Source organism: Alternaria metachromatica (genome assembly GCF_023757995.1).
Source record: "Alternaria metachromatica strain BMP 0045 chromosome Unknown scaffold_4, whole genome shotgun sequence".
In the NCBI taxonomy this organism is placed as follows: domain Eukaryota; kingdom Fungi; phylum Ascomycota; class Dothideomycetes; order Pleosporales; family Pleosporaceae; genus Alternaria; species Alternaria metachromatica.
The window spans coordinates 1,006,831-1,022,577 of NW_026055495.1; the positions used below are offsets into that span (position 1 = coordinate 1,006,831).

The 15,747-nt window shown below is 52.8% G+C and overlaps 2 protein-coding genes across 2 annotated transcripts; one reads left to right on the forward strand and one right to left on the reverse strand.

The window, feature by feature from the left end:
- Positions 1–1,269: 1,269 nt before the first annotated feature.
- On the reverse strand, positions 1,270–3,544 carry J4E83_002688 (uncharacterized protein; the record flags this gene model as incomplete). Its single annotated transcript, XM_049329631.1, has 6 exons — positions 1,270–1,558; positions 1,612–2,018; positions 2,067–3,192; positions 3,240–3,293; positions 3,343–3,360; positions 3,411–3,544. The coding sequence occupies 6 exons, from the start codon at positions 3,542–3,544 to the stop codon at positions 1,270–1,272; spliced, it is 2,028 nt and encodes a 675-aa protein (XP_049191310.1).
- Positions 3,545–4,028: 484 nt separating this feature from the next.
- On the forward strand, positions 4,029–13,808 carry J4E83_002689 (uncharacterized protein; the record flags this gene model as incomplete). The annotated part of the gene is made up of 1 exon (XM_049329632.1): positions 4,029–13,808. The coding sequence occupies one exon, from the start codon at positions 4,029–4,031 to the stop codon at positions 13,806–13,808; it is 9,780 nt and encodes a 3,259-aa protein (XP_049191311.1).
- Positions 13,809–15,747: the final 1,939 nt, after the last annotated feature.

Sequence of the window (15,747 nt, forward strand, 5' to 3'; positions counted from 1 at the left end):
CTTCTAGAATGCGCAAATCCTGGAGGTCTGGCCGTCAGGAACAGCGAACCACTCGCACTTCACAGGACGACAGTGGCTCGCATGTTATAGATGAGGCCTGTCCCTGATCATTCTGTACGCGCCCAATGGCAGCGCATCCCTACCATGGAGGTTGTCAACTTCACCAGCTAGCTCGTGTGGAGGCTTGCGCGCATTGAGGCGAAATGGTAGGGTGCCGGGTGTGATTGGCTAGGAAAATAGAGTAAGCGCTCAAGGCAGAGCGGAGACTCGCAGTAACGTGGACCAGTGACGAGGCAATAGCGCTTGCGGCTTGAAACTGCCAGAGGCCTTGTCGGCATGTGGCGCGCTGGGTCCCTTTTCGTTGGCAGGTCTGGCATCAGGGCTGTTACTCCATATCGCCATGTTCGAGCATGCGCACAGCTGTCGCGTCCTTGGGCAGATCACCGCGACATGGCGGGGATGCCTTGGAACACTGGCCTTTATCTGCGACGTTTGAAACATGCGCATCGCAACGAGCGTCATTGTTTGAGACGCGCACGAACGGATTTCCGATATATGAGGGTAGTGTTGAATTGATGGGTCCGTGATGCCTGGGTCTGGTGGAAGGTGCAAATCACGCGTGCGCCTGCCCCATCGGTTGCTGAGGCTCTCGCCAAGTCCGCTCCCGCACCGGCATGCATCCCAGGATGTGCGACAGCGAATCAGTCATCTACTCACGATTCCTGGTATAAACCTTCATGCTAGCGGGTAGTTTGCAATTGGTGAGATGCATAATTCATGAAACAAGCACGCAGAAATCAACAGTCAATTCATCCAATCATAGACAAGAAATGGAATTCAGAGGCTGCAGTGAGGAGAGTCTACCCATCTTCACCGGTGCCAGCGCATTGAGAGACTTGGGGGGCCTTACGAAAAAAGCTCGTCTCGTCCTGATTTGTATCCATTCCACAGAAGCGGAAGAGCAAATCTCCACCTCTATCCCGTTTGGGGTGAAGGTTTTGATCGGGCTTGGTTCATTGGCCGCATGATTTAGATGACAGCGGAAACGAATGCACAACGGACCGTACATTGCACTTGTCAGTCAGATGTATAGTAGATGAATTTCGCCGTAGTTATGCTAACTGAACAAGGATATCGCTGACATTCTAACGCCGCAGGAAAAAAATATCGCAAGGTGTAATATGTGGCATAAGCTTGGGTATAAAACAGATCGATGGCCCAAAGTCTGACAATGAGTGCCTCCTTGAGATCGGGATCGGGATCGCGTCATCAGTCGGCATTCCAAGCGTTGCGCTCTTCTCTGAAACTGCCGTAGGACGGACTGGGATGATCCTCGGCCTCTTCACTGGTCTTCTGGTTGCTGACATCGCGCGTTTCCCAGTGATTGGCCTCGCTAACAATGTGCGGCTTGATGTCGTGTTTCCGCTGTTCCTCTTCGCTTTGGTTTTCGGTAAACGGGTAGTTCAGGTTGTGCTCAGCTTCTGGATTCTGCGGCTCAGGCTCATCGGGGTTGAAGCCTTCTCGAACCTCTTCTTCTTCGCCTGGCTCGTATGTTTTACTACAATAATTGTTAGGTTCGTACTTTGAATCGATAACGGAGGGACAACCTACACAAAGTGCTTCGAAGGAACCTCATTCCATCCTGGACCACCTTCCTTACGCGCTCTGACACGGTCGACTTCTTCTGCCTGATGATCCTCGACGACGAGATCCACAAGCTGGCTCTTGTCCGATTTCGCTGAGCTGGACGAAGAAGACTTCTGGCGGAGAAGGTTGCCAAAGGGCGCACGCGACTTGGAATGTGAGGACTTTGAGCGGGATGACTCTCCAGTGCTCGACTGGTCGCGTTGTTTGCCCTTGTCTACAGATTCTTGTAGATCCTGAATTTGGCTCTTCCTCCTGCGCTTGTTTTCCTTGGTGGGTTGCAGTAGGTTTCGGTTGGTCGATGCGGTCAGAATGTTGGGATCGGCGTACATGCGGTCTTCACGAGATGGACGGTGGGCTTCGATGACGGGGTACTACAGCTAGGTTAGATAAGACACGATTGCAGATGGATGTATACTTACGTTCCAGTCTCCGAACTCCAGCGTACGTGCGTTATCATATAAGCGCTCTTCCTCGGCGTCCAGATTGGGCTCTTCGACCACGTCGGGTGTACCGTACTTGGCACCTTCGCCTTTGAGAGCCTTGTGCGGCCCTGGACTCATGGCTCTGGCGCGGCTCGATGTGACCTTGTTAAGGAGTGGTTCATGCTCCGATGCTTGTCCAGGCTTGGGGATCCAGTACTTGCCCTTGCCTCCTCGCTCGTATCTCATGCCTTCGGCCATGCGGGCAGCACGCGATGATGACTCCTCGTGTGCCAGCACGTTGTCGCGCGCATCGAAGTAGCGATATTCGTAGTGGTTGCCGGCAAAGGTTTCCTTGGTGTCTTGGATGAGATCCAGGGGACCGAAGGCGTCGCGCAGGGCATATTTGACGGGCAAGCGGGCGGCCGATATGGTATCGTCGGCGTAGTCGTGCCAAGAGAAGGCATACCAATGAGCCAGCGCAAACAGTGGCATCTCGAAACAGATGAGAGCATCCTGTACTGCAGCGGCAAGATTGTCAGGGCTGTAGCCAGGCACATCATCTGGAATGGCGCCCAGGAAGACGAGAATGGATAGGAAGAAGCCTTGCCAGTATGAGGCGAAGATGATGCCCTTAATGCACAAGAACTTGGGCATAGGCCGGAAGGGCTTGAGATCGGTAGACATGCACACCCAGAACATGGCAAGGGCATACAGACTGATGGTGATGCTGACGTTGTAGATCATGCCACTCCAGAAGTAGCCGGATGTCAAGCCTATGTAGCCTTCCTTGTATGTGCCTGTGGCCTTCATGATGATGGTAGCCACAGACAATAGCGGCTTGACCCATGTGTATTGCAGGATGCCGCGCTTGATGGCGAGGAAGGTATGCGGGTCGGATATGTCGATCTTGGAGCAGACGAGATTGAGAGGCCAAGGGTGGGAGACGGGTGCGCGACCGGTCATGAGAATGATGAGGGCGCGTTCGCCGCCGATGAAGTTGATAAGCAGCTGGAGGAAGGTGTAGATGGTGAAGGCCTCATAGACATCTCTGAAGGGCTCTACATAGGATGCAGCTATGGTCGACACCAAACTGGCCCACGATGCGCCTGCGTAGATAGGGACCCTTGATAACGTGAGCGATGACACACGACAGCTGGAGAGGGGGCTCACATGAGGAGGATACGGACGACATATCGCTGTAGCACCGGCTTGCGGTAGTTCTTCCTATGAATTGTTCAACACATGTATATCGGTAGGTGGAGGTGTTCCTCACGTCTGTAACCAGACAGCACTACAGCTACGTCAGTTCATGTCATGCAAGATGGAAGCTCTACTGCCTACACAAAAGTGACCAGACTCGCGACCAGGGCGCATACGCCGGCCACGATGATAATGGCACGTGCAAACCGGGCGCCGGTGCCGCCAGACGAGAAGTCGGCGGCCGTGAAGTCGGGTGGGAGGGTGCCTAGAGCCATGGTGAGGCGTGGGCCAGCGAGGGAACAGGAAAGAACTGGGGTCGCAGTCCTCGGTCGGTTGTTGCTAGAGGGACAGGCGGTGGTGTTAGCGATGGAAGGCAGCCATGGTGTGTGCTGTCGACTTGCGCCGGGCGTCGAGCGGGTGGTCTTGTGCACGTTTGCCCTCCACAGTGTGGTAGGTTTGCGGAGAGGCAGCACAGGCCCAAGCTCGCTTCCCTGCAACACGCCCATGACGCGCATCCTGCCAGCTGCCGGGCGCGCCTCGAACCTCAATCGGCCCTGGCCCAGTAGCGCCGTCGTCCCTAGGACATGCTCCAACATTTCCACGCCATTGTCGCCCTACCCGTCTCGAGGTATCAAGACCACGCGTGAACGCGCCATAGCGACCCGGGCGCTCTTTCCTCACTGCTCGTCCACAACAATGCGCGACTACCCCCTCGAGCCATGAAGACACTCACCCTCCTACACACAACGCGCTGCAGTCATGGCGGGAAGAATCGTTGCGGAGCCTCTGGACCCGCGCGACGGCTTCAACTGGGTCTTCCTGGTTGAGCTGCTCATCTGCGGCATCCTGACCATCTTCTTCCTCTTCTACTTCAACCGCCTCTTCGCCACGCTCGTCTCCTACGGCATACGCGCCTACACCTGGCGCACCTTCGACGCCTACATCGACATCACCTCGCTGCAGATCTCCTTACTGGGCGGTCGCATCTTCTTCAAGGACATACGGTACCATGGCCACAACGAGACGATACTGGTGCATGGCGGATACATCACCTGGAACTACTGGCTGCGCCGGGTCAAAGATGCAGGTGTATACACCGATGGCGACCCTGCCTCCGAGGCCGATAGCGAACGCACACCAAGCACCCCGAGGAGCCGTTCTGGAAGTCGGAGCGGGAATCTAGACAAGGCCGAGAAGGGAGGCAAGCAGACGCGGAAGGAGCTACCATGTCGCTTCTCCATCAAGATTTCAGGAATCGAAGCCTTCATGTACAACCGGAGCCCCGCATACGACGGTATCATTGATGCAGTTGAGAAGAAGGCAAAGGCCGCTGCACAGGATGCGAAATCGCCCGAAGGGTCAGTGGCGGACTATGAAAAGACGGAGAAGGAAGAGCAACACCACCATGTCAAGCTAAGGAAGCCACACAACACCGACAACGACAAGAACGTCAAACGAGCCGACACAGGTAGATCGACCTCGTCAAGCTCCAAGAAAGCCGACATTCCCGCCTTCCTTCGACTCCTTCCCGTCCATGTCGACATTGTCAAGGGCGCCATCGTGGTAGGGAACGAGCACACGCTGGCCGTCATAACCGCGCAGTTTGAGAAAGCTACCGGCACTCTTGATGCGTCCACCTGTGGGCCACTCGACGTGTACCAGCAGCTGTTCAACTTCCAAGTCACCCATCCCGTCGTGCACATGAAGCCCAACCCCGACTACAAGATTGGACAACTCGAGTCCGCTGTGCAGTATAAACAGGAGGCAGCAGGGGGTGTTCCGGAGGACTCCATCATCGAAAAGGAAGCAAGGCATAGGCGACATTGGCGATGGCTGAAGAGGATTCCTACCTGGGCCGGTCTCTTTTCCCGCGACTCGGATTCTATCCACACGCACACCCGGTCAGGCACGGCTAACAATCCGCCCTTGAACTCACAATGGCACTTCCCTGGTCGCGAGCGCTGGAAGGGTCTGGCAAGGTACCTGGACGATACTACCAACGATGGTCACGGCGAATGGGACGGCATCGAATACGCCAAGACATCATTGATCGCCGACTGCCCTTGTGTCAACGTGTCCTTCTATTGGGATGTCCCTGGCCCGGTCCAGAATGATATCGACCAAAGCACGCAAATCGATCCTGCTCGCCCCTACGACATCAACGGAAGCATCCCCCCTGATTATGGCATGGACATACAGATATTTGGTGGCACTATCAACTACGGACCCTGGGCGGATCGCCATCGCGGAATCTTCCAGAATATGTTCTTTCCTGGCTCGCGGGTTGACGCTGTTCCCGCAACGCCTTTGAAGGCCGGTGAGCTCCGTGTTCAAACCGTGTTCAAACTTTACCTCTGTATCGAGAAAGATACGGTACTACGCATACCAATCCGCGAGCCTTCCAAGGACTGGAAGTGGAAAGGGAAAGCCCACACACTAGCCACACACGACAAGTCTGGCGCTGATAAGAACAAGGGCAAGGCCAAGTCTCGCATCAGGAGAGGGAAGCGTCGGGATGCTGGTGGTGCACAGAACGTCCGTCCGTTTGCGTGGATCGATGTCAAGATAGCCGAGCAATCCACTGTCAATTATGTCATGGACATGTACGCCTCGAAGCAAGGATACCAGAGCAAGGTCGATGTCGATATCGCAAGCACAGAGATCTCATCCAGCGTCAATCATGGTCTTCTGTGGCGTTCCGGTCCCATCGCTCTTGACTGTGACCTCTCAAATCCTCTTGGGTGGAACACTTTGCGAAAATGGTTGTTCAACATCAAGTGTCAAGACCTGGAACTGTTCCTGCTGAGAGATCATATGTTCCTTATCATGGACCTCGTAGCTGATTGGGGCTCTGGACCGCCACCCGATTACTTTCTTTTTGTACCTTTCCAGTACTTACTCAACGTCGACTTTTCCAACTTCAAGTTGTACCTCAACACAAACGACGCTAACATAATAAACAACCCATCTGATCTAGAAGACAACAACTTCGTCATCCTGTCGGGCCAAAACTTACAGGGAGAAGTGTTCATACCTCTAGACAAGTTCCGGCCACTTGAAAGTGTGATCAAGTTCGATGTCAAGGGCCAGAATTTGGGTCTCGAGGTTCTGATGCCGCAGAAGAACACATTGCGCACTTTTCTACAGTCGCCGAAGGTGGCTCACTTAGGCGGACTTACTTTGACCGGTAGTCATACCTTGATGAACGAAACATCAACGATGCACACCGACAGGCTCTTCATGGACATTCAAGGTCATAAACTCAGTCTTGAACTGTACGGTTGGCTCATACATCATTTTATGAAGATCAAAGACAACTATTTCGGCGACGACATGCATTTCAAGACACTGGAAGAATTCCAGGGGCTACCAAGTGCAAGCCTAGCTGCAGATGGAGCCCAGCCGGACGCCCAACCAGCCAAGCTTTCTAACGACCTGGACGTAATCCTTTGTATTTCCGCCGATGAATCATGTGCACTACTACCAGCCAATCTGTATGCAGCGGGGCGTGGCATTCGAGCCGACCTTCCATTCGTTTCAGCAGACCTCAGATTTACCAACTACTACATGGATCTGATGGTCAACTTCAGTCCCATCAGCGTCTCTCTTGGGGGGTTGGTACCAGACACCGAGATACCCAACGAATTCACAAGTGGTCCTACGGAGCTCTTTGTTGACTCTACTGTCATTTTTGGACATCGACTTTTTGGTCTCCCTCCAATTGAGCCGACCTATGTGTGTAGCTGGGACTTTGATGTAGGCAGGATATCGGGAGATTGCACATCCGAGTTTATTGAAACTGCGGCAGGAGCAGCACGCTCATTTGCTTTCACTCTCGACGACGATGAAAACACTCTGCCTCTCACTGAAGTCCCGGTGATTCACGATGCGACGTACCTCAGACTGAGGACCGATGAGGTGAGTATCTGTGCACACATCGCACAAGAAGCACTGCTGTTCAAAACGAGCCCCATCAGTCTCGACTTCAATGACCTTGCTGGAAGTACGTTCTCGCAGCGACTCAGTGTCTCAATACCAGACTTTACGATCACAGCTGTCCCATCCAAGTCCGTGGCGCATCACAGGGCGCGACCCAAGGAAAAAGAAGCGGTCACGACGCAGGCTTATCTTCAAACTGCCTTGTCGCTAAATCTGCTGACGCGGAAGTTGGACTTCTCGGAGGAGCGCGCGCAACAGCAGGCTCACATACGAATGCACGACAAGCGGACGAATCGAACTCGGTTTCTGCTTACTGACGAACGCGGTTCTTCCTCGTATCAAGACGATGCCAATCGTCAGTATGTGCGCACACCAGCAATGCAATATCCTGATGTGCCTCATCCTATCTTCCTCTTCCAACCACCTCATCATACCAGCTCTTTCACGTCATCCAAACAATCCTCAAATGCTTCATCGTCCAAGGCAGCACGGCTGCGTGCGACTAGCAAGCGCTCATCATCCTCAAAGTCGATCGCCAGCAGCATCCGATCCGCGGTCAGACACAAGACAGCCAACAAGACTGCGGCTAGCAGTGAAAGTCGAACCCTGCTCAGTGGATCACCAAACCCAGCAGGGGCCAGGTATCGATCTTACTCACCTTTCAAGGAGGATGAACATGCCAAACCAGGCTGGGTGCCATCTTCCGTTGCATACTCCAGCAGCCTGGCTGTACCTCACTTTACCTTCGATCGGGTCGAGCCGGATTTGTCGAATGTTCCGACCTTCCCTGCCATACCTCCCATCAATTATGCTCGGGATGCGGATGACGTTGTCTTCAATGATGTGTCGACAAAGCATTTGGATGAGAGCTTCACACATAGCAGCATACTCATTAGCGCGGAGCCAGGCATACGCGTCTTTTGTACACCAGAGTTCGTTACATGTGTATCGAGTCTGATCGAACTACTCCAGCCGAAACGTCCTGAGGATATGTTGGACGAGTTTCAGGTAGATGTGATGACCAAAATTCTCGAGAATCGCAACCGACTAGAGGGGAAGGGCAGTTCTGTGGAGTTCAATGTCCGCATCCCTTTCACACACGTTCGTTTCCAACACACATTCCAATCACACTCCATGAATGAGACCGGGCAGGACCAGTACGATCTCATTCTCAACAAGTTGACTTTAGCGGCAAGGATCAAGAAGTTTCCGGGAGAGCGAGCTGGCGAGAACTCTCTTTCATTGCATTCCACTCTCGGTTCGCTTGGCCTGTCAGTGACCGAACGCGACGTTCATGGCGACGGTGGAGCAGTTGCTGTACAGGCTGAAATCAGGGATGTTTTACTGTGGATGATGCAAAGCAAGGAAACATCGGTAAACATTTCTTTTCGGTCTTTGGAGAACGCCGTTGCAAGCAAAAAGGTTGAGTACTTGGCCGCACTCATCCATCGTACAACGCTGTTATCGGAGAAACTGGTGACAAGATTTACTGAGGTCGAGCAAAGACAGCAAGGTCGACTGCGCTATCTGGCCTGGTACCTCACAAGCGTACAAGACCAACATCCGGATCCTGCTTTCCTCACCAAGGCGTCTTACGCCCTGCGAGCTGCTAGGGACCATCTGCGCAGTCATGACTCATGGAAGATCATCTCCCGTTTTCGATACACCTGGCAATGTCTTCCGCAATCGGAAAAGGATGCTATCCTCGGTGACTGCTCGCAGTCTGATGTGGCATGTCCCGAGGATGCGGAGCAGAAGATCATCGCGATGTGGGATCAGTGGCGCACGTGGGATTTGGCGCATGTGAAGAAGAGTCTCGCAATGAGATCACTCTTTGGCCATCTTGAGGATCCACTTCCGACTCCCGATTCTGCCCCCGTACATGTCGACATCAGGTCCGCTGAGATCAAATTCATCATTGACCCCGGGCCAAGACAAAGCGAGGTGTCGTTAGGTTTATTAACCCTGAACGTCGTCTTGCTACCTCCGACGGAACCTGCTGGGCTTATGTTGGTAGACGCCAGCATCCCGAAGAAATCCACCATCGTCCAAATCAGCTCCGGAGAGATGTCTCTACATGTTCAGTGGGAAATTTGTGAATTGGCAGAGTCCTTACTTGAATTGTTCCAAAAGGAAAATCTGAGGGCAGCCGAGAAGAGAAAGCCCATTGGTCCGCCATCAGGGCACAATTCGAAGCCGACGTTCGACCATGATCTCCAAGTAGTATTTGCGACCGACAAAGTTCAAATCACGCTAGACACTATCAACCTTCGAAGCATCAACACGGGCAGCAGCATGCGATTCTCGTTCCTTGACGCCGACAGCAGAGCATCGGGACAAGGAGAGATTATATCAGCTCATCTCGATGTGGATGACGCTGTTGGCGAACTGTCTTCCCACTCCCGGCTTTTGGCCAAAACGCAATTCGAACGACCGAGCATCTACTTCGCCATGGTAGAATCTGGAGATGAGAGCAAACTGACCAACGAAATTAAGGTGGCAGCTGCAAGCCGCAGGATCGTTGTGAAGGTGCAAGAGGATGTTCTGGGTCTCATCGAAGTAGCCGATAACGTACTAAAAGACGAGGTTGCGTACTTCCTTCGACAATCCACAATCATACAACAAGTCGGGAGCAAGACCTCGGACAATGACGAGCCTCGCAAGCCTGCCACCGAGTTGCCCAACATTTCGCTTGCGCTGTTTATGGACGCATACCAGATTGAGCTTGCTGTGCTCCAGCCACTCGGCTGGTCGATAACAGGATCTTCTGGGCGTATAGCCGTCATCCCTACCCTTGGCAAACATGTCACTTTGCGAGTCGATTACGATCTCGAAGCCAATTTCCATCGACTCTACAGCACCTCAAAAGACGGCTCTCATGTCATCAGCTCGCTTGAGCTGCCTCCTCTCAATGGAAGAGTATCTATAACGCAAACTGAGAATGAGACGAAAGTATCGGCGTCTGGTATCGTCGAGATGGTACACGTCCAGGCTTCAGAAATACAGTCCTTCATTGCGACTGTCAACAAGCCAGAGATGTCGCACATGTTTCACGCGGTTCAGGACGATGTTGGGGTGCTGAAGACACACATTGAGGAGCTGTTCCCGGCCTCGGTAGAATCGCCAGTAGTCAAAGCTCCGACCTCGTCCCGGGATATTTTGTTCAGTGTGCAAATGACCTTGCATGGCATGCACATTTCAGCTAGCGCTCCTGGTCAACACCCAGACTCACCAACAGCCAATCTTGCATTCCGACTGTCCACAGTGCAGTTAAGGGCTACGAATATTGACCTGGATCAGAGCATCCTGTTATATCCAGAAGCTGTGGTTCGAATTCATGAAGTCACTATTGACATGAATCTGAAAGACGCGACTTCCTTCCGTCAATGCGGTAATCTTACGTTCGGCGCGGTTTTCCAGGCCACTACAGAGAAAGACTCTGAACCTGCCCGCAGGGTCTACCGCCTGCGAAGCTCAGGGCTGGAGGTCAATGTTTTCGCGGACACAGCGTCAGCGGTCGTGGATGTGATGAATCATCTTCAAGACAAGATTAAGGACCTGGACCTCTCCAAGGAGAAGAAGTATTTGCGTCGCCTCCGACATACAAAGAGCAGAATCTCTCATCGACGCGACCGTAGCGTCAAGCGCGATGCGCAACAAGACTCTGACAGCATCAGTTCTGGAGCTCTCTTCACATCAACTTACTCCTTGGAACTACTGGACCTACAGGTTAGCTGGATTGTCGGAAACTCTGTGGCTCCCTTCCCAAGGAATGAGGTCCACGATCTTGTGCTTTCTTTTGGAAAGATTGATCTTTCAACGCAGAAAGATGATGCCGCACGCTTGATGATCGAAGAGATGCGGTTGCAGATGGTACCAGTATCGGCAAACAAAAAGGTGCGATCGCTCAACTCGGCGTTGTTACCGAAGATGGTGTTCAACGTAGCATATGCATCTACCAAAGACACGCGCAAGCTGGCATTCTTTGCTGCTGGTAAATCGCTTGACCTCCAGCTCGATTCGCATTTTGTCTTGCCAGGTAATGTGATTGAACGGTCCATCGCTCTCGCCGGTAAGAAGTTCCGGAAAGCTTCTGCAAACTGGAGTATGACTCCGACAACTACCGGCGCGCAGCGGAAGAATCCTTTTGGGAACAAACGCCTTGCATCTCTAACCGCCGACATCAACTTTGCCGGAGCTGTCGTGCACATTCACGGGAGCGATGCAGCGCCGGTTCAAGGTGCTTCAGGCCGAGCTCAGCAAAAGGGACGTTATAGCCAGTTTGTTGGTGACGAGTCGAAGAGCAGTCTGGCCTTACGCGCGCCGGGCGTGGCTGTACGCGTCGAATATATGGATGACGGAAGCGATCCCTCTCTCAACGCCGAGCTTCGTGTTGATGGATCGACCAATACGTTACTACCGACTGTCGTACCCATCATTATTGACATATCGGATAGCATCAAGGCCGTAGTCCGCGAAAAAGACGAAGATGCGGACGAATCACCTCAACAGCCCCAAGATCAGTCTAAGCCGACGGCGAAGCTACTTGAAGAAGACAACATCATCACCGCGGACCCAACGACCATATTGGGCAGAACCAGACTGAACCTGGGACTTCGAATATGCAAGCAGGAGTTTAGTCTCAGCTGTCAACCCATTGCTCGTGTCACGGCAATCGCCAAGGTTGAGGACATCTACATTACCATCAACAGTGTGAAATCTCAGGAGCACGGTCACTTCTTCGCTGCGTCAGCTACGTTCGAAAAGCTTGTAACAACTGTGCAGCATGTCTACTCCCGGGAGTCGACTTTCAGCTTGGACGTGGAATCGATCGTATTATCATTGATGAACAGCAAGCATCTCAGCGGTACTAGTGGCATATCAGCTATTCTCAAAATCAATCCGACGGCTCTGCAAATCAATGCTCGTCAACTGCAGGACTTCCTGTTGTTCCGAGAGATCTGGGTGCCACCGGAAATCCGCCGAGCTTCTAAGCCCACGTCACCTAGCGCCAACTCGGAGCCACAAGAGTACCTTATCCAACGCTATCAGCAAGTTGCTGCCGCCACTGCATTCCCTTGGAACGCCAACGTAGCCATCGCAGATGTGAAGGTCGACCTAGATCTGGGCCAATCTATCGGAAAGTCATGGCTTCACATTCACAACCTGTGGGCGTCGTCCAAGAAGACCACCACATCCGAACAGAACCTTTGTGTCGGAGTGGAAAAGATTGGCATAGAGAGTACAGGCCGGACTAGTGGCTTCATTGAGCTGCATGAGATCAAAGTACGTACGTCGATTGGATGGCCTTTACAAGAGGCGAACACTCGTCAGACACCACTCATCCAAGCATCAGTAGCTTTCCGTCAGCTACGCGTCCGGACTGGGTTCGACTTCCAAGCTTTCGTCATGGCGGATATTGCGGAGTTCGGCTTCCTGATGTACAACGTTCGCCCAGAGGGTGAAGATGTACAAGATCGGTTGGTGGCTATACTCGATGGTGGCAAAGTACACGTCTTTTGTCATGCTACGAGTGCCGCACAGGGTCTTGCGCTGTGGCAAGCGATTGAACGGCTGATCCAAGAGAACCAACAAGCGTACAAGCAGTCTCTCCGGGATATCGAAAAATTCCTTCGTCGCAAATCATCAGTGCCGGAACCCTTTGAACGATCAGGATCAAACAGCCAGCTCATCGCGAAGCCCGACGAAGACAATTTCAAAGCACCAATCTCACTACATACCGACGTTGTGGTCACGTTGCGGTCAATCAGGTTTGGGGTCTTCCCATCAACCTTCATAGACAATCAGGTCTTGATGCTCGAAGCTGGTGACATGCAAGCGCGCTTTGCCGTCGCACTGGAAAAGAAAACCAAGATTCACTCCAGTCTCGGGATGACGTTGGGCCAACTTTCTGTCGCACTGGCTTCAGTACCCACACCAAAGAAAAGCAAACCCGTGACCGAACTCACCGTTGAAGACGTGTCCGCGAGTGTCAGCTCTGCCCGCGGCGGCACCATCCTACGCGTACCCAAAGTCATCGCTACAATGCACACTTGGCAAGTACCCAAGGGAACACACATCGACTACCTCTTCCGCAGCTCCCTAGAGGGCAAGGTAGATGTCGGCTGGAACTACTCGCGCATCTCCTACATCCGTACCATGTGGTCAAACCACTCCCGCACCCTCGCCTCCCGCCTCGGCAAACCCCTCCCTGAGTCCAACATCAAAATCAGCACATCTCAAACGCTGCAAGACGACCCCAACGCGCCCGCATCTGATTCTCCCTCCACTGCTTCAGACAAAACAACCGCCATGCCTTCGAACCGGCCCCGCGCCCCCTCCGTGTCACCAGACGGCCAAGAAAAGATCACAGCGGTGGTGAATGTGCCACAGTCACGCTACGAGTATACGCCGCTCGAGCCGCCGTTAATCGAGACACCACAGTTGCGGGATATGGGTGAAGCGACGCCGCCGTTGGAGTGGATTGGGTTGCATCGGGATCGCTTGCCGAACGTCACGCATCAGATTGTCATCGTTACGCTGTTGGAGGTTGCGAGGGAGGTGGAGGAGGCTTATGAGAGGATTCTGGGGAGCAGTTGAATGCAAGACTAGGAGTGAAAAGAGGGAACATGAGAGGCGGATGTGAATAGTGTTGGGATGTATATATGTTAGATGTGCTTTTGTCGGAGTTAGAGACCTGGGCTTGGTGCATTGGGTATTTGGCGTTTCGTAAAAGCGTGTTCTGCTGTATAAGTATTCGGCATGATTTTAATATGTAAGATGATCTTGTCATTTGGTGTCCTTCCGGCTGTTGCACGTAGCATGTTTAGCTCTCCCGCCTCCGCGAAAGCCTTCGCGAAGAGGCAATCGCGTCGCGTCGCGTGGTGACGTCAGACGCTAGGCCGCCAAGCCATCAACAAAACCTTGATCCACCAACCACCACCTCTTTCCTCGAAAATCCCTTGACAGCCTCTCAACCTTTTCATCCCTACATTATCCAGATGACAAGACTTTGAGAATACTCTGACAGCCACAATCCACACAGGTTCTGCGTGAGCTACGCTAATGAAATACCATCTTCCAGTGTGGAATTTACGGATCTTGTGCTACCAAGCGGCGGATCTGGCGGTACCAAATGGAGCACAGCATGGAATGCCAGTGCATTTGCCCAGGAGCCAAACTTGAAGCCTCTTCTCGTCTCGAACAGCGGGCTGAGTCGCACCCGAGCTACAAGACCACACCCTATGTGTCTTTTGTTGACACCCCCTTAGCCACGTCCACGTCAGCCTCATTTCGAAGCGGTTGTTTGGAATCCCGCTGCGTGACGCACCTCATTTAGGACTAATCAGAGAAACCTCATGCGCAACTGGCTTCCACCTCTGTCGGCTCTTGATGTCCGAGACCAAAGAACAGCACGCTCGGCAAAGCTCGGCAAACGGTCGATGAAACGCTGCTCGTCATGATTAGCTGTCCTGGTACAGAAGGAGCTCATGACACGCCCAGCGACCTCTACCATATCTACGGGTCGTTGCCATAACGCGGAATATACGACAAACCATCTCGCTGTTGCCAAGTTCATTGATGAGGTTTCCGATAGCGCAATTCCACCACACTTGACTCGCCACTACCGCGCACACACACGTTACAACTAGGAACTCTCTAATTGTCCTCATCACTTTTAAAAATGCGGTAAGAAGGATAATATCCTCACCGGCGACCTTGAGTGAGATATTGACACGTACTCGAAGAGGCTAGATGTAAAAGCCGGGTCACGGTAGGGCTTAGCCCGATGGATCTCGTGTCAGCGCTAATTTTCTATCCTCGAGTCCTTGTACTACACCTGTTGCCATCCCTCTCCTCCGACTTTACGCGAAGGCCAACAGGATGACTTTAAGTAGTCACGATGACCCACATTGTTGCGTACTATTTACGGCCAGACCGATCCAAAAGCCTTCGCGCACAATTGCAGCCCTGCGGTTGTAAAGTAAGCAGCTCGAGCCACAATCTGTGGCAACCACGAGACGGCGACTTGCTCACGTTTGTAGGTATCGATCCACCTAGCATTCCCCAATCTACCTTGAGATCGCGGCTCTGCCAATGGTAGTACCTCAGGGTCTTGCTACGTTACCAACACTAATACTCTTAGCTGCCAAAATGGCTGCAGACAAGGTAGTGCAGACGTGCTGACTTTGTAGGAGACGGCTACGGGACCTCAATCTTTGGCTGTTTGCACTTACCAGGCCCTGCGGCTTTCTTACTTGGCAATACACGGACCGGCCAATGCAGGCTCCGATGGCGAGGTCTGAAATCAGCGGACTCTGCATCGCAGACAGCAACTCAGAGTCAGGCTACGCCCAGCACCAAGCTTATACGTTCACCGGAGGTCCACCAGATTCAACAGATGCTATAAAGTATTCCATCGCACCTTGGAATTCTCTCCGATCACACTTCATAGCCAATCTCGAGCGAAAGACGTCACATCCGACATTCGTTGACAAATGGACGCCGCCAAAATCCCGATTTCAACATTACCATCGGA